This window comes from Dermacentor andersoni, chromosome 1, assembly GCF_023375885.2.
Source record: "Dermacentor andersoni chromosome 1, qqDerAnde1_hic_scaffold, whole genome shotgun sequence".
In the NCBI taxonomy this organism is placed as follows: domain Eukaryota; kingdom Metazoa; phylum Arthropoda; class Arachnida; order Ixodida; family Ixodidae; genus Dermacentor; species Dermacentor andersoni.
Genome location: NC_092814.1, coordinates 239,936,984 through 239,958,518, shown reverse-complemented (window position 1 = coordinate 239,958,518; position 21,535 = coordinate 239,936,984). Strand labels below are relative to the sequence as shown.

The window sequence follows — 21,535 nt, the reverse complement described above, 5'->3', positions numbered from 1 at the left end:
CAAGAATTGCTTGCGGAAAGTCTTAAATGGCGCGTACTTGCAGAAGAAATGTACATCATTGCTTATAAACAGTTTGCTTCTCATGGTTTACCAAATACAATTGCTAAAAAAAAAGCATTTAGTCACCACTCGGTATTACGTTTTCTGCAGAGGAAAATAAACCTTTCCTATTATCCAAACGCAGCTGGTACAGAAGCGACAAAACTGTGATATTGCGTAGGAGCAGATGGATGTCGAATTACTGTGTTGCAGAGAATGTCTTCAAACGCTGGAGTTCGCGCAATCATTTTTCTCCATTTCATGCAGTGCGCACAGTCATGCATGAGATCGCAGTGCGCAGTCGCATGAGTATCGCGCGACGCCTGTTTAAACCCTAAAATTAAGAAGTCGTAGCATTAATAAATTGTTAAAAAGAGAGAGAGAAGGGGCGGTTAAGTTGCCCTTGATGCTTTGAGAAAACGTCAGTTTATCGAAATTTTGCGAGAGCAAGCCATGATGCATAAACATTGTATGTCAGAAAACTCAAGATATTAATTTTCCTTCTTTTTTTCAGTGGCATACGGCATAAATACGGGCTTTGGGAAATTTGCCCGAGTAGTTATTCCCGACGACAAGCTCAAGTAAGTAGGAGACCCGATTGCGTTTTCTTTGCCCCTTAAAGTGTGAGCCACAATAAAAAATTCTTACAAGCAATTCCGTTTCGTCCACTCTAGGGAGCTGCAAGAAAATCTAGTTCGGTCGCATGCGGCAGGTAAGGTCATCGAAACTCTTTATTCCAGTTTAAGTGGCTTCACTATTATTCTGAGTTAAGGACAAGCAGGCTCATAGCTTTATTAGAACACATTAATAGCAGTTGAGATAGACCGCTTTATTAAACATTTTTAAATCCCACTCGTGCTGCATTACTTGGCTGCACTGTTCTTTCAAACTCTCCTTATACTGATGAAATTTAGCTGTGAATAGTCAAATACTTGAACGCGCGTTCACGTTTACGCTGAAGACACTGGACTCAACATGAAAAAAAAAAAAAGAAAGAGAAGGAAGTGAATGAACATGAATGAACAAACGCTTATTTCTGTAATTTAAAAAAAAAATTTAACTCTCTTTTTTACTATACCATCGCAGTCCAGCTCCATATTCTCGCATGACGCGTTGGGTGCACCCCGAAATTTCAAAGGCACGCACGCAATCGCCGAGCCTTGAGCACCCACGACGTTTTCCTCCGATGCTCGGCACCGGAGCCGGCGAGATGTTTGTGCCGAACGAGTTCTCATGTATCAGCACGGCCGTGGTCGATCAAAATATATTTACAGATTTCAAATCGCAGTATGCGCCATGGCTATTTATTAAATACTGGAGGTAGTCGCACCACGTGGAGACACGCGCGTGCTGTGCTCTTGACTGGTGCATCTGGAGAGAGAGAGAGAGAGAAAGAGAAAGGGAGGATAATTTATTTGCTGATATGTAGAGAGGTCAACCTGAGGCTCCTTAGCTTGCTGCTCTTCTCAGACGGTAGAAGAGGAATAGGATGGCTGTGAGGAGTGATGATGAGGATGGGCAGTAGGATGCGACTACATACTACAAGATGAGGCGGTTTCGATAGGCCTGACCTTTTGTCATCCTCTAGACAGTTGCGAGGCGGTCAACGCAGTTTTAACTATGGCCAAGATTTAAATCGTTGTCCAGCACCCCTGAAAAACGAGCTTACTGCTAGGCTAAGCACGAAGTACGCTAATATATAGGCTAATATTAGAAACATACTAACATACTGCGTAAGTTATGGAAAACATTCAGCATAAAGAATCAACTGTCATACCGTATGGAGCTGAAAATACTTTTAGCATCACGTAGTGCTCTCTCTCTTGCACCGAGCGTAGTTAAGAGTAGTTGTTGCTTCATGATCATATTGTCCTCAATTTTCTTTCTTTTCCAGACTATACTCGTACAACAAGAGACCAGAAAACTCAAACAGGGAAAGAAACAGCGAGTAAAGAAGCACGTACTAGAAGGTTCCCACGTACACTGTTCGAACCTTTTAGTCCATGTGTTTTTTTGCTCTTTTTCTTCCTCTATTTCAGTATGCTTAGCAATGCACTTTAGCTCAAACCGCCACTTCGAAGAAAAATTCGTCGACCCTTTTCACGCGCGAAGTTAGCGAATTCATATTGTGAAAGGCAGAGCCTGTTGCACCAGCTCACATCGGCTTTTCGTTGTTGTACCTGAGTCAATTGAGGACTCGGCAGTGACAACAACAACAACAACAACAACAACAACAACAACAATAATAATAATAATAATAATAATAATAATAATAATAAAGGCGAAAGCCTCCTCATCTACACGTGGCGGACTTATTGTCATCAACTGGTAGTTTAACCTCCTCCTGCCTGTGAATTCACAGAGGCATGTGTTCTAGTGCCATGAGCTCAGGATTTCACCACAACAGCTAAACTGATGGCATGCTGACATGCTGACATGCTGAAAACGTCAGTGCGCCTTCCAAAAGCACGCGAGACGAGGTCGCCGGCACTGAAAAGGGGATGCATTTAGCGCAATATGTTTGCTGAAAAAGCAGCCGTCTCGTTTAAAAACGTGTAAAAAATGACGTAGAAAAGTTTTTTAGCGTATGCCAAAACCCGGCTCCGGTCGTCAGCAATCCTGCATATTAAATGGCAGGCGAAAACTGTTTGTGATGTAATACGGCTGCTTATGCTGCTTCCCTGACTCAAAGCGCCCGATGCAGAGAGTATAGTCAGGGCATGTATTCTCATCACAACCAGGACGACGTCGTATGGGACGATTACAAAAGCGTAGCGGCCCTTAAACATTTAATGCAGGCCTTTAACGTGTCTTGAACATCGATTTTGAGATAAACGACGCTGGCATTTTCTCCTGAAATTACAAACATATGGCTCTTACCTATAGATGCGACTATCCCCACGTGTACACGATCCAAAACGAGTCCTCCCTACGGATTGTCGCGTGCTGTGATGCTGCGATTTGTAGTCCTCGTGTCTCGATTGGCACCTGGCATCGCCTGTGTGCGTCCAGCCGCAGCGGCAACACGAAGTTTTCTTTTCCTTCATCAGGAGTTGGCAACCCTTTGTCTCCGGAAAAGACGCGCATGCTGCTCGCCCTTCGCATCAACGTCCTCTCCAAGGGCTACAGCGGCATATCCTTGGACTGCCTGCAGCAACTTGTGGAAGCTTTTAACGGTGACTGCAGCTTTATTGTTTTCACCCTCATTTGGTACGAGTCAGCCGCGGGCATGCCGCGTCGGGTCCGGTGACTCACGAGTCATGAAATGCGCAGCAGATGTTAATGTGGGGTGTACAGTTTGAATCTACCTGAATATATTGGTCATTGAGAACGCGTAAATTACGCGTGCAAGACTCTGCCAGCACATGTGAACGCAGCGATGCAGCAAACTGACGATCCCGAAGAGCTGATGGCGTACTTGCGTCTACGGTTTCATAAGGGTTGCTGAAATTGAGCAGTTATCGTTTTTAAATTCAGAAATATAGCCCAAAGAATAGATCTTTCAGCGAATGTTTTGCCAATAGCTCGGTTTCCATAATTGCTCAAGCTACTGCACAACTTCGCTTTCGCAACAGTTACCAGCATGCGACATATGACCTCTTAAATTCTGTCATTGCCCCTTGAAAGTTATCAGAGAAAGAAATACTTATAAATGATGAGGTTGACGGAACAATTAAAAACTGCAGCAGGGTATCAGACAGGGTTAGTTAGTGTTCCATCTTGTTAAACAGCGCGAAACGAGGCAAAAGAACATTTAAGAATTAGGCTACATTAACCTACATTACCCCCCCCCCCCACCACCCTCTTTCGTAATACCCCTGAGTGGGATCTTTAAAGAAAGAAAGAAAGAAAGGAAGAAAAAAACATGTTCAGGATGTAGTCCACAGTACGTTGACCTGCCTAAAACCCGACATGCACCTAAGAAACCTATCTGCCCGCCTCAAATAGGAAAGTGGTCACAAAACGCTTAGCACTCACGAACATGATCCGTTCAGATGTTAGTCAGACGACCATTTTAGTACTTGTTATTTTAAGGTAAAGCATTGCACAGAAAAGAAGTGACGTCATGTTGGGCATATAACTAAAAAGCGTCAGGCTTATGGCGACCTCGAGAAGAGGTATTGAGTCAAGCAATGTAATTTTTGGTTCCACACATCAAGCACATGCCTTAGACGACTCTTGTACGACCTCCATCCCTCCCCCATGCACTACATAGTACCTCAGGTATCACATTTCTACTTATACCCAATAAAACGAAAATTCTCACTCGACGGACTCCTCGGGCAGGCCTCGGCGAGGTGCTCAGGTTAGCTGCGCGGCGCCATCGATACGCCCTCATTCGTTCCATCACAGCAGCACGGCGCGGCGCGCTTCGGCTTTTTCAGCATCGGTAAGCCGATGCGAAGAAACCGTCTCGGCTTCATAAAACGCTGTGCTGTTGGAGCTTAGATAGGAGTGCATGAGTTGGACGAGGACGCGAATTTGACGACAACCCGCTCGGCGTTGACGTCAGTGCCGCCGCATACCAACACCTGCGCGTAGCCCTGCCCGTCAGTCTGGTTTCCTCACATCAGCGCCACAGCGTGAGAAGAACCCCGGGCGTAACGGTTCAGCGTGTTGCGGAAACAACGACGCGGCTTCTTACCTCATGACCGATGACACAGTAAAATGGTCTGATGTTTGCAACTACCACGATTTTGTCTTAGGCGCTATTATGTCACCTACAGGTGTTAAAATTGATAATGTACGCTAGACACGTCGATGCTAACAGTGCTTAGTTGAAGACTACATGCATTTCAGTTCCGATTCAGCATCAATTCAGCTTTTTTTATGTAACTTTTTTTTGTTGAAGCTGGATTCAGAGTGAGCAACTCACACCCTAACATGCATGACCCGACGACATCAATCATAACACAACTGTACCGCAGCGCGTGTACTTTGGAACTGCAATGCCAACGGCGAAGTGCTTGTAACGGTCGTGTTGACGTGCGTTGCAGCGTCTTGCCTTTCGTGGGTGCCGGAGCAAGGCACCGTTGGAGCCAGCGGTGACCTGGCACCCCTAGCTCACCTGGCGCTCGGCTTGATCGGCGAGGGCAAGATGTGGAGCCCCGAGACTGGCTGGGGCGACGCCCAATACGTGAGTATAAGGCGTTCCCAAGCATCACTTTCCCTCTTATTCGTGTCCGGCTATCGATTCCGTGCGCTTGCGATATTCATGCATAGTGGGCCACACGTTCACAGAGTCAAAATACGCGAAAGCTCGCTGAATGGTACCCGTACAGTGGTGCAGTGGAGAGGAGGGAATGGGTTGGGGTGAGGTGAGGGGGGTTAAAAATGGGTTTCAACGTTCTTTGAAGAATTTTCATCGGCTGCAGCGGCGCCCAAGAAGGATTGCATCAAAAACACTTTTTTTTTTTTTTATTTTAGGAGCGCACATGTGTTACACTCTATGCGACTGCCTCCTGGCTGCGCACTTCCATCGAAGTATAAATGATATGTAGCTTGTCTCAACCCTTCGGGTGCATTACTAGCTAGGGCCTGCTGTATGGTTGTGGCCAATCATCCTTTTCATTATAACTGTAACTGTAACGCAAAATGCACTAATGTGCAAAATAATGAGGCAACGTTTCTTCGTGTAACAGCAACGTTGAGAGAGGTAAGTAAAGTTCTGTATTGCTCGCAGTGTTCAGTAATAATCGATATCCCCATTTTTTTTATTGCAGGTACTAGAATCGCACAAGCTAAAGCCGATTACACTAAAGCCGAAGGAGGTAGGTTTGACTATTTTCATGAGGGTTGGAGTTATGGTGATAATGATGATATTATTATAATAATAAGATGGCCTGGATATTATGAAAGCTAAAGATGTCGACGTGCGTTGCGCAGGGTCTTTGTCTCCTGAATGGAACACAGCTAATTACATCCATTGGTGCTGAAGGTAAGATAACAAAGGTTTTTCACTTTGAGAGGTATGGCATCTCACAATTAAGCCATTACTAGACAATACCTTTATGTGTGTCACTCAATTATTTCCGAGTGCGGCTTTACAATACAATATACATTGCACGTTATACTAAATGGCGAAAAAAAAGTAAGAATCGCACGGAACGCAGGTCATACAAAGAAGGACAAGAACGCTATGTACCATACTCGGATGTTTTCATCAATGAGCCATCCTTAACAAGGTGTGGAACCGAACCGGAACTGAACCGAAAATCTGCGTTGAATCGTTATTCTCAGCCGAACCGAAACCGAACCGACATGGTTTCCGTCACCTTGGAGCCGAATCCGAGCCGGAACGTTTCGGAGGAACCATTCCGGACCGGTTCGACCACAGCTACAGACCTGAGTCATTCTTGCAGAATTTCTATGACCATGCAGGCAGCTGAGCCGGCGACGTCTCTCGCGTCAGTTACCTCGGGAACAGTCATATGAGTCGCCACAGGTCACTCAACTGTACGCATTGTCTGCACGTACTGTCTAAGCCTATTAGCACACACTAAGGCGCACGACATATTTATATATTCACACCTCGAAATTAGTAGTTGCAGCGAACTGCCCTGCTCCCGGTATTACATTTGCAATCATCGCGGTTTATGCACCGCTTCATGCTCCACTCGCACCATCGCTCAATTAAACTAAATTTTTCATCACTCACATCATGCACTCATTCGTAATCATTGCCGACGACTTCAATGCGAATCACTCGCTTTGGGGCCCGGTTGCCGGAGATACGCGCGGCGCATTGTTATCACAATGCGCGTCCGCCAGTGTCGCAGTACTCAATGACCCTCGATCTCAACCTGAATTTCAATGGCATGGCGCTTACAGCTGGATTGATGGCACGTTAGCATCTCTTCCTCTCGCCTCCTACGGCTACGACTGGTTATCGATTCCGAAACTCTGGCCGTCAAAACATTAAGTTGTCCTTTTCCGGTCAAAAAAAGCCTGAACGAGAACAAAAGTTGGAACACAAGAAATTCTGGAATCACTAACAAATTGTCTTCAATTGGTTCAACAATTTCCTCTTCATTCAACAGAAGCTCTAGAATTCGCGATTATTAATACCATATAATTTTCAAACGCTTACGTAAAGCTCATTTACGACCAGCTGTTCTGCTACCAGGCGGGAGCAACTCCTGGTTGACGTCAGATTTCACGATTAAACGTAGACGCACCTGGGCAACGCGTGAGCGATTTCTAAAAACAACAGAAACCCGACTTGGACTTCTACAACAATAGTACAGCGTTTTTGCCACCTATAAAATGCGCATTGGTTTTGCCAGAACAACCTCTCTTAATCTTCTTTGCGCATCTAAACAAAGAGAAGAATATTAGGCCTCCCATTTCAAATCTAATTCGGTATCAACGCTTCCGATTCCGGACGGTATAGTTACACAACTAGTGTTTTGCAATCCGATGAGTTGTTAAACACCCAAATTTCTATATATAACCTCTCCACTGACGATGATTATCACCTCGGCTTCGACAACTGATGCGTACACCTTGCCACAATCTGACTTACGACGTGCCTTTCACCATTCGAGAAATTGAACATGCTATAACCTTAGGTAACACGCGCTCTGCTAAGGGCAGGGATTCGCTCTTCCAATGTTAAAAACTGTTTTTCGAAAGACTCGACATTTTTTGTTTTCATAATTAATTTTTGTTTAAAACTAACGCACTTCCCTATTTGTTGGCGGAAAGCTCACATTATTTTTATTGCAACATCTAACCGAGCGCCAAATACAGTCTTATCATAGCGAGCTATTGCAATGAATCCCATTTTTGGCAAAAATTTAGGACAACCTATATCCAACCGTCAACATTATTTCCTGTAATCTAATAATTTATTTTATCCTAAATATTCTAGTTTTGCGCAAGCACGGGAAGAGTGCGCCCTTCGCCTTATACACGCTCCGGGAAACACTCTGTCAAATTAAAGATAAAAAGCCACACGTTTTAGTCATATGTCTTGATTTCAAAGGCGCTTTCAATATAGCGTTTCGACATCTCATTGCATTACCCTTGATCAGATTCTATAACTGCCCTAAAGACCTTTACCAGTTTTCCTAAAAACCGAGCTGTCATTTACCGCTCTAGCATCGGCGAGGCGTCAGCCACACTTTAAATTGGAAGTCCCCTATTATTGTCTATAAGCTTTTAAATTTTCGACTGTCAGCACAGGCATACGCCGACGACATGGCCGGTGGTTGTCATTTCTGCGACCAACCGCTCGGATCTAGGAGCAAGGGCACGCGAGGTACTCAATATTATCTCCGGTTGGGCACGTCGTGCAAAAGTCACTATCAGCACAGGAAAATCATGTTGCCTATATACATTCCCGATAGCCACACCAATTCGCAACCCCACCGTGTGTTTAAATGGCATCACCTTCAAATGACAAACTCATTGAGCATCCAAACTACATCCGGACGAAAGCAGAAATTATTTGCTCCCGTTCACTCACAGTTTTCGAAATGCGCTACTCTGTATCCCCAGTTGACATGCGCCTTTTATATCATCTGCCCCACCCGTTTGGTGGCCAACATTTCCGACCTCTCAATTAGTCACTTCCAAATCCACCTCCATACAACGCCCTCTCCTACTCACCATCAGAGGTGCGTCCCGCACAACACCTACGGAGTGTACTACATATAGTTGTGAGTCGAGCACCTGTCCAGTCACCTCTCTCGTGCTGTCTTGTTCTCGTGCTGTGTTATTCTCGTGCTCGGTTTTTAGCTATCAACGTATTCCAACGAGTCCGGCAGTCCGTTTGACTATGTTACATGTTCTCTTAGAACTAGGTGCCTTCTTTCATTAAAACAATATGAATATATAATACACGGGTAATTACCAATAGATTAGGTATCTTAGTGTATTTTGTACAGAATGGACAACGAGCATGGGCAACTTTGAGAATCGAATGAAAGAGGCACGACGCCTACTGAATGTACGAATTCCAACCCCTAGATGCAACTATACATGGCGCATCATTTTCGTGATTTTTTTTCTTCAAGTTAATGCCCGCGCAAAATAAAACGATCTGCAGCAAGTTTGCATATTTAGCACGCAAGGTGCTTGTATGTTTCTCTAAGAGGGCAATGTACGTTCTTTAACCGGAGGCGCGCGACCTTTCTTATTTTCTTCGAACGCGTTTGAACCTCAATGAACCGGCTCGTGATGACGCCAAACCGGTTCTAACCATTACTGAACTTGAACCAGAGCTGAACTTGAACCGAATTGAGAAACGTGAACCCGAACCCGAACCGAACCCTTATATATTTCGGTTCAGCACTCTGAATTCCTTAGTGCGCGACTCTAAAGCGGCTTATATTTTGACATACAATAATTATATATCAAGCTCTCTCACTTGCAGAAAATCAGATATAAAAAAGTTAAATAGCCTTGTGTGCTTGTTCGCAAGAACGCACTGTCGGGCTAGCTGGTTCATGATGTATACCTTGCATAGCACGACAACGGGACAGAGACACAAACGTGCATACCGTGACTGCTGGCTGGCGACTGAATATTTATTCGAAGATCGGCCTTAGATACAATGACTCCTGTATCAACCGTTACGACCAAGCTTTCTTATCACTTATTACGATAACTCATCAGGCACCCACCACGCTATCACCTATTACGATGCTGAGGAAAGATATCTAACTTCTTTTCAAGAGAGACCCACCGAAGGGCTGCCGACACAATCGTGTATCTCTCTGGGAAAGGAAGAAAAATAAACATCATTACACAGTATTATAATGGGAACAGGAAAGTCTTGCTTTGTTGTATAAAAGGTCCATCTTCAAAGACTCAGTCGCCAGTCACTCCTATATGTACAGTGGCGTTCAATATGACCTGCTACACGGCGCCCGTGTAGCAGGGTACCTCGACGCTCTCCTCTCCAGCTCTGGAGCAAGGTAGGAGGAACGCATTGAGGCACTCTACCTTATTATTATTATTATTATTATTATTATTATTATTATTATTATTATTGGCAACTCCCTTGCGACGGGGCAGCGACAAACAGTCACCCAGTCTGATTGAGCTAACCAGGTTTTACTATACATATATCGCAGTCTAGAATGTTGCCCATCTTCTTTTGAGCTTTTCTCTCTTCATTAAAACCTGTATCTTCATATTGTACAGCTACCCATTCCTGTAACAACTTCAGTTCTATCAATCTGCTCCACGCTTTTTTGCCACCACTACTCTAAACGCCCCTTGCTTATCTCGACTGCTGGCCAATCAATAATGCCATCTGCTTTGACTCCCATGCGCCTTCTGGACGTGCCCTACGGGCCTTGCTGTGAGAATATCTTGACATTCCATTACGATGTGCTGAGTCGCTTCCGAACTTTTGCTGCAGCAGACACATGACTCATCTTCTGGCGAATATTTTTATGTTTTGGTGCTCGAGGAGCCAGCTCGGGCCTCATATATCCAGGCACTGCACTATGTTATATCGTACAGACTTTGCTTCCTGATTTCTTTCTTGCCGTATTTGTTAATAGCCATGGTCTTTTTCGTTTACACTCTTTCCATCTAATTTACCGTGTCTGTTTCTCCCACTTTCTTTTCAATGACTCCGGGTTGTGTATTTACACTTTCAATTATCCTGTACTTGGCTGCCAACTTTCTTGACCTAGCTCTTCCTCCATTCCATATTTACATTTTTTCGGTGCAGATATTTGTGCACTTTAGCCGTCCATTTCTCTGCATCCATGCTCCCGAGTCTTTCTTCAAAACTAATTTTGCTATGCGCTTATCCGACTTCAAATGAGGTCCAACCCATGTCACCCTGCACTGACTAATTTGTGGTCTCGGTCTCGTTTGTGGTCAATCGGCCCAGCGACCTTTGGTTAACTTCCAACTCCGACAAGATCTCTGATTTTAAGCCCGAAATTTCACCTGCGAACGTTAGCGCTGGCACCATTACTACTTTCTAAATTCCTTGCACCACCTTATATTTATTATATATAGCCCCACACTGTTGTATGTTTCACTATTGCTGCTTTCCAGTTCCGCTTCGTCCTCAGATTATCTTGATGGATATTTGAGTAGGTTTTTTCTTCGTTTATGCATATCACCAGCTATTTATATTGCTTGACTGTGGGTATGACTTGCTGTTGAATTGGTACTACGTCGTTACTCGTCTTTTTTTAAACGACATAATTCTTGATTCCTCTGTGCGAAAATTAAGGCCTAGATACGTCACTTCATTGCTGCACGTATTCGCAATGCACTGTGAATCCCTTTAATTATCCGCTGGTACCACTATGTCGTCCGCATCAGCCCAGTGACCCTCTGTAGCACCCTTTACACATTACGGATGCAGGATGAATCAAAATCAAAACCTAATTCACTTTTTCCAGTATTATTTGTATGCCATTGACATATAGCGTGAACAAGTCCTCGGTGAATTTCCATTAGTTATTTGCATTTAAGGCCTTCCCATACGATTTGTACTCGGTTGTCCTTGTATCTCTCCCGCAACAGCGCCACGAAATCGCTGTCAGCAAGACGGCATGCAAAAGTTGGTTTAATAACTATCAGTAATTGGAGAACTGAACAGCATTCCAATTACTGGTAGTTATTAAACCAATTTTTGCATGACGGCACCACCGTGCAGTCTTGGAACCCCTTCGACAACGGGCACCATGTTGCGGCTCACATCTGAAGCGACTATACGTTTGTGTCTCTGTCCCGTTGTTATGCGCTGCAAGTGATATATAGTTGTGTCCTAAAAAAAAAAAAAAGCTAGCGCAACTGTGGCAGTCACTGTGTGGCGGCAAGCGCTACGCAGCAACACACGCCAGCTGCCTTTCCTCGCGCACTCTGCAGCATTTCAAGCGGCTATTATTTGATTCGGTAGAATACAATATTCAGTGTTGCACAATTACACTCAAGTTGTCTGCCTAAAAGGACGAAAATTTTACCGGGTCTTGACCAAATCGTAGTCATTTGTCTCCTGTTGGTCCTTCCGCACTTACAGCCGTGCAGCGCTCCATCATATTGAGCCAGCAAGCGGACGTGGTGGCGGCGCTCACGTTGGAAGTCCTCAAAGGAACCACCCGAGCATTTGAGAGCGGTAAGCTTTACCTCGGCTTGAAACATTTGTACTAGTACACGGTGCGCGATTACCTCCAAGAAAAACACCCGCGAGTCGTCAAGTATTTCGTAACTGTTCAAGTGTATGCGATCAGTCAAGCGCTGACGACAAACATAGGCGGGACAGCTACGCCCACTAAGGTTGCAGGTAGCGCTAGAGCACCAGCTTCGCACCTGTGCTTAACAAGTCACATTGTAGATGATGCACTGAAGGTTCAAGTGCGTTTCTATTGTGCCCGTTTTGGTTAACTACGAACAAGTTACAATTAACTTTCCATAAAACAAAATATTATTTGCGCCAATTAACAAGTCGATGGGTTTTAACCTAACAATATATGATTCCGAGGTGCGCAAACAGAACAGGTAGAGATTTACAAGTATTTCGAGGTCTGGTTTAGAGGTGATCTGTCCTGGAAAACACACGAGGAGAAATTGTCTGATGAACTAAGCAAAATTGCTGGATGTTTCGATAAAATCAGCGATCTGATTCCACTTTGGCTAACAAAAAAGATCTATATTACTCGCTATTTTATTCACGACTTACATGTTACTTGTTGCATGTTGATAGCCCTGTAAAAAAGAGTCCTGAGGTATTTCGAGAACTCTAGAGGTAGGTCACAAGATTTAAGAACGTATAATCTATTCATTAAACACATAATGTTCAATGCCAGCCGGATATACGGTTATAAGTTAATGCGACATATAATAACTAACAATGTGCAGTAAAATCATCCGAGTCAAAATCTCACTATTGTCCACGCAAAGAAACTGCAACAGTTAAAAAAAGAAACAAGCACAACTTATGGCATTTGTGCCGGGATAACGTAAAACTATTCCAATCTGTCTTTATTCCAAATCCGCCATTAGCCCTTCGTGATAGATTGGAAAACAAAGTGGAATAATTCAACGTTATCCCGGCCTGGATAATATTTTAGCGCCAGTAGACAAGAGGGTGACGTAAATGCACGATGCGCTCGTGGTGTCCACGTCCCCTGTTCTTTCCTTCTGGCACTAAAACGTTATCCGAGTTCGAATACCAACACTTCCACTTCTGAACTTATGGCAGACAGAATTTAAGCTATAAAATTCCAATTAAATCGCATAAATTTAACTGATTGAACCAAATTGCCCGAAGAATCGTTAGAATACACCTACAGTGTTGCCATTTTAGCGACTTTGTAGCTAGAATTAGCGACTTTCTTGTCTGTTTAGCGACAAATTTTTCTGTTTAGCGACCAGCGATTTTTTATCGCCATGACAGAACAACTGGCATCATTTTAGCGACATATAAGTTATGCTTGCGGATAACTTTCTGTGGCTATCAAGGGAAAGCTACGGAGGCAAAGCGCGCACAAGTGAGAGCGCTTCTGAAAAAAGCCCCACGTTTTGTAATCCACGCTAGTTTAGGCTGGGAAGAGAAAACATAAACACACCACTGAGTGCAAAGGTTTACTTATTTTGCGGCTTTTCCCTTCCCCGTCTGGGCAGACGCGAAACCTTCTCACGTGGAAGTTGCGTCGATTCGGCGTCATTCACCAAGAGCACTGTCAAGCGCTGCCGGACTACTTGGCGCTGTAACACATGTGCAGCATACACGCGCGCGTAGCTTTCCCTTCATAGCCACAGGAAGTTGTCGCGAGTATAGAAAAGTTACTTTGAAAACGACATTATAAGACGCATGTTGTTATTTAACAACTGCAATAAAGTGGTCAGAAGTGGCTGTACGGCCCATGGTCTCTATGACTGTGATGAAACAATGTTCTTTTTTTTTCACATATGCGGTGCTAACGCCGTGCTTGTGCTTCATTCAAAGCGCGGTGGCTTTCACAACAACGCAATTTTTTTTCTAACGAAAAATGCATGTTTTCTTTCTGATTTTTTTACAAAACCGATTTTAATGGGTCTCAACGCTGCATGTGCTGCAGTTTCACTAAGTGCGTGTGATTGGTGAACGTTGGCAAGCATTGACCCAGTATCAAAACTTATTGCAATAAAGTGTATGGTGAGATCTATGACGCAGCAGGTGCATAATCGGACAAATCGTCTGTAGAACAGCTTAAATATTGGAGTGGCTGGGCTCGTTCACGTGAATCTGAACACGCTGCTCACGTTTCTCACGGCTTTCGGACAAATCAATACTACACAATGCTTCCAGGTGGATCAAGGGGAGGAAGGGTAGACCCACCATGGCCGGTCTGGAGCGTGTGTGGCGTCTGGAACAGTATAGACGTGCGCTCCAGACCAGCCGTTGACTAACATAAAGATCACACAGTTGTCATCGCCGTGTTAACAATATACAACCAAGCGCGTGCAAAAGAACATTGTTCTCCTTTCATGACGCCAAGAAGTACAAAATTCGCACGAATATAGTAGTTCAAGCGCCTTAATGTCCGTCGTAGAAAATGAGGTTATCAGTGTTTTTTAATCGTCCCGGATTTGTAGCCCTGCAATATGAAGGTAAAAGTTAAAGTTCAACTTGTCTCATCCGTTGTTATGTAGCTATAGCAGTAAATTAATAGCCCTGTACACCCTAACATTAAATGTACTGTTTACTCCTCACATGCACGAACACTAGACAAATGTGAAACGCTTCGGCAGATGATTTATGCCACGTTAGCATATGTTATAGTTTTCCAAAACGCCTACATTATTTCAAATTTACTCGACAGTCCTAGAGATAATTTTAACTATATTGAAGCAAAATTTAGCGGAAATTCCGCGATTTTCTTGTCTCAGTTTAGCGAATCCACCAGAAAAATATGTCAAGACTGTGCATGTGATAGAACATGACGTATAATATGGATGATGTCTTCTTTAGCAGCTGTTTACAATGGGTATAATTGTTGAAATTGAATGTTCGGACTGCAATATTATGTGAATAATTTATGTTGTTTCCCACGTCCTAATTGTTCAAATTGTATAATACACATTTTTTACATTTAACGTTGTTTCTCTGCTCATTTGATTCTCGTAATTGTTTCTTCATAGTTGTAGTTAATTTGCGCACCTTTTGTACATATAACATGATGCTTACTTCCACTTGGCACTTTTAATTGTTACATAGATGTGGCATGTGATGTGATGTTACATCAACTTCAGACCATGACCTGTGTGGCCGCACACCAACAGAAGTAGGAGCCTTCTTCAAGCCTTGCAGTCTATTGCTCTTCCTCTTGTTTATCTAATAGAGCAAACTTCCTTCCCTTGCAGACATCCAGAAGATTCGGCCACATTGGGGCCAAGGCCTTGTCGCCAAGAGGCTGCGCGCCCTTCTCCACTCCGACACTTTTCCCTCGGAAATTGCCGGTGAGAACATAACTGCAAGCTTTGCAAACGCACTTTGTTTGGGCAATTTAGCATGCTAGCAGAAGCCGTTTACGGTGCGATGGTTCCCGCTAAGGCATATGCTAGGTTGCTTTCAAGTCGAGTGATGCCATCCTCTCGTCTCTGCACTGTTTTCAACACATGACCTCACACCAACCAGGGGAAAAGATGGTGGATCGAAGAGGAGCTATAACCGGGCAGTAACCGCTCCTCTCATCCTCTTCGATATTCCCTGCATAAATGGAGCGATTTTTTCGCCTTATAGACCGCTTTTAAGACAGAGTCATACGAGAGGCTAGCTTCCCGTTTCACGTTATCGAGTCAGTGAATTCATACGTCCTACCACAGTACATATGATATGCATTTTGTGCCGTCGACTCTACAACTCTTCTTGGAACGGCGTACAGGGATACCGCGTAGTAGTGGCATTTTCTCGTCGATAGCCACAAGAATTCAGAAGTTTCAGCTCAGCTGCTTTGAAAGTATCGGTGCCTGCCATGCTTCTATTCGCCGCGACTCATGCATGTCTTCGACACAGCATGTAGATTACACGAAGACAGAATCGGACAGACGTTTCGTTTGCTCAAGAATAGGTGCCGTGCGGTCTCAGTCAAATCTAAAGGGGCGCTTTAAGTTGTGACTGACAACCTCGTGCTGCAGGACGCCGTAGCAATTGAGCCACCGCGGCAGGTCAAACAAAATACGCTTAGCATGAAGGGGAAATGCTTCAGAAAATTCATCTCGCAAAATAAGAGAAAAAAAGAAGAAAAATAAAAACTAAATAAATACCGCGCTTTGTGCAATCATAGCTGCGAAGAGCGAAAGGTTGGAACTTTCTCCTGGTTTCCTTTAACTGCGTCGAAGCCGCGGTTCCCCAGATCGAGGACAAGGCTCATTTTAGTGATAGGCGGCCGTGCTGCATTTTCGCTGTCTTCGCCTTTTTCGAAGCGACACTCAAAAGACATTTCACCCTCTTCCTTCCTGCTTCGCAGGTCGCTTTTGTCGCCGCATTTTTGCTAAAATACGCACCTTTGTAGAAGCTAAGGCTGGACGCGCTGAAACGTAACAAGGATTTCGCGCTAACGAATAGTAGCAAACGTACACAACTGCAGCCACGTTCTCTGCTCGCCGATATTGGAATAATATCACAACATTTAGCACCAACTCTGGGCCGTCCAGCGAGCCGAGGAAGCCGTCAAGGGCCAACAACCCTTGGCCAAAACCTAGGCGGGGTCCAGGCCCACCCCACAAAATCGCAGGGCACTGAATAAAGTTATTTGAACGAATGAATTTCTTACATACCGCGAATAGTGATATTAAAGTGTAATGAAAAGTGAGTTGGACATCCACAGTTACGCTTTAGCTCGGGGGTTCTAAATACATGGCAAATGAGAAATCGTTCTTCTTGGCAACCATTGCACCAACTTTTATGAGGTGCGTTGCATTTAAAAGAAAAGGTTAAAATCTTGTGGCTGTTGGTAGCAAACTTCCCATTTAGGTCGTCAATTTTTTATTAAAAAGTGTTGAAAATCACAAATTTACAGAAAACGAAGCTATCAAGTTTACGACTCTGCGGCTCCAGAATAAAAAAACGATATCACGATTCTGTAAATTGAACATAATAGTAGTACATCTAAAGCAGACAATAAATGGCTCTCAAGTAGACAAATAATATGTGAATAGGACTTTTGATTGCAAAGCCCTTGTAAACATTGTAACAAATTCACGTAAGATATAATTTGATACAATAAGCTTGTCCGCTTTGGATGGTCTAACGGATTCAATTGACAGAACTGCAATATCTGTTCTTAGTGCAAGGCTACGAATTTGTAAACTGCGTGCTTCTATCTTTTTCAAACTTTCCTGTTTTCGAAAATTTCCTTTAAACATTTCAGGCCTAAAATCAAAGTTCCGCTCCCCCCCCCCCCCCCTACAGTCACTAGAATTCAACTCTCTCTCTAATGCGGCATGTTTCATAAAAACGCCCTAGCGGCATCGGAGTTGGGCCCGACCTAAAGCTTCTTAACGATCCGCGGCGACATTCACTGCACATTCTGCTGATTGCCACAGCATGCTTCGTAGCATTCGCAATGCTGCAGGGATTTCACGAGGGCGCCCTCGATCTCTCGTGTTCAGGCGCTCATCCAAGCACGGCCGTTATCTGTGGGTCGCCTTTGTTTTACTGTGTTTTCTTTCTTCAGCCCTGTGCGCACTGGAATTGGCTTCTGTTCGCGAGCAAGCACTGATTGATCGCGACGTCTAAAGGAATTTGGCAAATACGCGTTAATCACCCATAATGTCGCCGAAGCAAAAAAGCAAAAACAATAGCGGGTATTTGAAAGGGTCGAAAAAAGAAGTTACCATTAGAGCAACAAAGTTCCCTGTTGCATCAAAAAAGTGTGGTGAAAGTGTTGCTGGGCGCCTTCGAAGGACACTTCGCGCGTAACCGCAAGTGTTGTCGGGCCCTGTCGCGGGCTTTCGATAGCACTGGAGACCCTCAGAATGTGGATAGATAGAAGCAAGGTATACGTCCTATTCTCTATAGCTTTGCATTGTCATTGCTGCTACAGAGTGCCTGCTACACTGCCCCGTGACAGTTGAAACCTACGCAGAGTGCCGGAGTTTCTGCAATAAAATTGACTATATAGAAAATGAATTGCCGAAATGTTTGCTCGCGCAGCGAAAGCAATCTTCATCTGTTTTGATAGTCAGTAACAGTACATGATTAAGCATCACAAGGAGACATAAAGAGGCGAAGCACACACAATGCTGACATAAAACTGCGCTGTGTTTTGTTTCCTGTGTCCTGTCTTCTTGCGCTGAGCCAAAACAACCGGACAGGCAGAAAATCCGGCGGATCCCACGCTTATGTGGGAATCGGCGTTAAGCGAAGCTCTATATGATGTTTTTGCAAATGTTAACGCAAATCTTGTACAGACGTAAGGCTAATGACGGAAATATTTGTGCAACATGGCACAAATGGAATGTAATTTTACGAAGTTCTTTGTATATAGCCGACTTGAATTTTCTATCGCCGATGTCTTCAATTCTCTGTTCAGTTTCTCCACGCTCCTCGCTCAATGCTGCGTTAGCCCCCTTTTGTTCACTTCTTTTTTCATACTTCGCTTCTCTGTAGCCGACTTTTTCACTTCTCTGCAGCTCAACGCTCCAAGCTCAATACATTCTCTGGTCCCATTTTGTTCACTTCTTTACTCTCGGCTGCTTCTGTAGCCGACTTCAATTTTCGATTACCGACTTCTTTACTTCCTGCCTCTTATTCTGCACGGGCAAATATATACCACATACGCAGCGCCCGAGTTGTCAATTCGGGAACTTACCCGGTAGAACATACCCAGTGGTCCTAGTTGGTCAACTCGGTAAGACAGCACCCACAAAGTAGGAGGAAGAAGCAAGTAAAAATGAAGCTTCACTTTAAAATAGTTCTTGCTGTTTTGGCACACTTCATATCCGCGAAAATAAAATCGCTTAAGCGCTGCACTCTCAGTAACCCATCCCTGCTGCTTGTTGCTGCATTGCTTTCATTCCCGTCCTTTTAACCTCCCCCCTTCCGCCAAACCCACACCTGCCCCTCATTCAATTAATGGCGCTACACGCTGCAGTGATCGCGTCACACGCGTGAACGGGCTTAGTACACTGGCCTGTGTGGTTGCCTTGCAGAGAGCCACCGGTTCTGTCATCGTGTACAGGATGCCTACACGCTGCGGTGTTGTCCGCAGGTACATGGCATTGTTCATGACACCATCGACTTTGTCCGTGGCATCATCACTACTGAAATGAACAGCGCCACGGACAACCCCGTATCCTCTTGCAGCTTGCTCGCTTAGTGGCGGGTAAACTGGGTCTAGATAGTCTGCTTGCTGTTTTCAATACATGAGTTAGAGAGAAAGAGAAAAACATTATGTCAAAATGTCTGCACTCTTGTCAGGAGGCATCATGGAAATGACGAGGAGTAGGGGTTCGGGGCGGCGGATGCAAGAAAGAAGGGCGTAAAAGGGAGGGTGAACGAAATATGCTGCCCCGGAACTCGAAGCCATAGGCGTCAGAACCTTCTCCATCACTCGCCCATCGAAATCAACCGCACCACGCAAGTTCTAACACTGCATATTAGTTGTATCTTAAAGAAAATGACAGTGGATGAAGATAACATGGGAGGGGAACGGAGAGGCGAGGATTCGCTGAGGTGCTGGGGATTGAAAACGGTATGCCGCAAGGTTGAATCGCTGCCGACTCCTTTAGAGCAGGGTCCTCAAGCACTCGTATGAAGCATCGGGTGGGCTGCACAACCAATGCAGATGTGTTGCGAGGTAATGCGGATGAGGGCCCCGCGGGACGCGCGCAAAAGCTCGGCAGGCGGCCGAATGCGGCCTGCGTGTCTGAGACCCCTGCTCTAGCGCAACCGTCCCAGCCAAAAACACCATGTGCGCTTGGCATACACTAAGGCGAATTTACGGTAAAGGCTTGACTGGGGCGGCTGCGGCAAAGCGGCCACGCAACAATATCGATCCTGAACTGCGCGCTGTCAGCTGGTGTTCTGCGAGCGAGGAGAGATCATCTCCGGCGGCAACTTTCATGGCGAGTACCCGGCCAAGGCGCTGGACTACCTGGCCATTGGCGTGCACGAGCTGGGCAGCATGAGCGAGCGGCGCACCGAGCGGCTCATCAACCCAGCGTACAGCGAGCTGCCGGCCTTCCTGGTCGCGGACGGCGGCCTCAACTCGGGCTTCATGATCGCCCATTGCACGGCGGCCGCGCTGGTCTCCGAGAACAAGGCGCTTTGCCACCCCGCCTCAGTCGACTCGGTGCCCACGAGCGCTGGCACCGAGGACCACGTATCCATGGGTGGTTTCGCGGCGCGCAAGGCGCTCCAGGTGGTGCAGAACGTGGAACGCATCATCGCCATCGAGCTGCTGTGCGCGTGCCAGGCCATTGAGTTCCTGCGGCCGCTCAAGACCACTGCTCCCCTGGAGGCCGTCTACAAGCTTGTCCGCATGTTCGTTAAGTGAGTGGCCACTAACCGGGTGAACTTACAAATAATACGCTACTACATAAGTCAACTCTCCTGTGTATAGGTCAGGCTGACATAAAGATAGACGATCTTGCTCTGAACAAAGGATTCTATAATGCGAAGATTGTCCTTTGTAAAGGTCATTCCGAGGCTGAGATATTCGGTTGATGACATGCGTGATATTAATTAGGGACCTTTGGATATAAAATCCATGCATCCCATTTGCCAGTAGTGGTGATTCACTGTAAATCGGAAGAGAAATAGAAAAGGAAAAACACGGGCATCGTACCTGTCTAACTTTTCACTGGACCTCTTAACTGTCCTGAGGCCATGGAACAGCGTGTTCAATCGACTAGTACGCGCCACAGTCGGGACAGGCACTGGTTTTTGCGAGTCCTCATCGCGCATCTACTTTTCGAGCGGAAATGGCGTTACTGTCGCATACAGCGTGAACAACTCGTCATTAGAAGGAAACCTGTCACAAAACTACGGTACCCCATAAGTATTTTTTTATCTTGCGAAAATGCTTTAATTTTTAACGTTAATGCGATTTGTCGAACAGTGAAGATTTACTCTAGCTGTATTCTCAAACGCTCGCACCACGTCACTCGTATCCCAACACAAACATGAAAAAGGACGGCAGAAACGTGGGCAGTACCATGACAGCACCATAATAAACAGCATGCACAGTAAAACATGTCCATAGTTCCTGGGCCAATGTAAGTTGCTAAGAACGCAAAAACATAAAGAAAATATACGAATATGCGCATTATAAGCCATCAACGATGGAAAAAAGATGTTTTTAGGTTCTACAATCCCTAAATGTAATCTACATAGGCGGTTTTTTCAAAGTGTTTTCTCTCTTGCTGCTCTAACAAGCAGCGCTATATTCTTTTACTTTTTTTGCAGCGTTCATCTGAGGAACCACCTAAATTATTTTGGTGCGGTGCCGTGTGTCATCGGCGCAACTCCTTTCACTAAAGGGTCCTTCAGAGTAACAAAAGGCGTTTACTGCAAAGGACCTTACTTTTG

The 21,535-nt window shown here is 45.0% G+C and overlaps 1 protein-coding gene across 1 annotated transcript in view; it reads left to right on the top strand.

Annotated features, from left to right (window-relative positions):
* The window catches only part of LOC126548262 (histidine ammonia-lyase-like), a 58,116-nt gene that overhangs the window by 14,923 nt on the left and 21,658 nt on the right, over positions 1 to 21,535 (top strand). The window contains exons 7-16 of the mRNA XM_050196417.3: positions 554 to 620; positions 714 to 751; positions 3,090 to 3,215; positions 5,037 to 5,176; positions 5,763 to 5,810; positions 5,926 to 5,977; positions 12,038 to 12,133; positions 15,364 to 15,459; positions 19,156 to 19,295; positions 20,022 to 20,497. Of these exons, the coding sequence (XP_050052374.1) occupies positions 554 to 620; positions 714 to 751; positions 3,090 to 3,215; positions 5,037 to 5,176; positions 5,763 to 5,810; positions 5,926 to 5,977; positions 12,038 to 12,133; positions 15,364 to 15,459; positions 19,156 to 19,295; positions 20,022 to 20,497 (1,279 nt within the window). The remainder of the gene's footprint in view (positions 1 to 553; positions 621 to 713; positions 752 to 3,089; positions 3,216 to 5,036; positions 5,177 to 5,762; positions 5,811 to 5,925; positions 5,978 to 12,037; positions 12,134 to 15,363; positions 15,460 to 19,155; positions 19,296 to 20,021; positions 20,498 to 21,535) is intronic.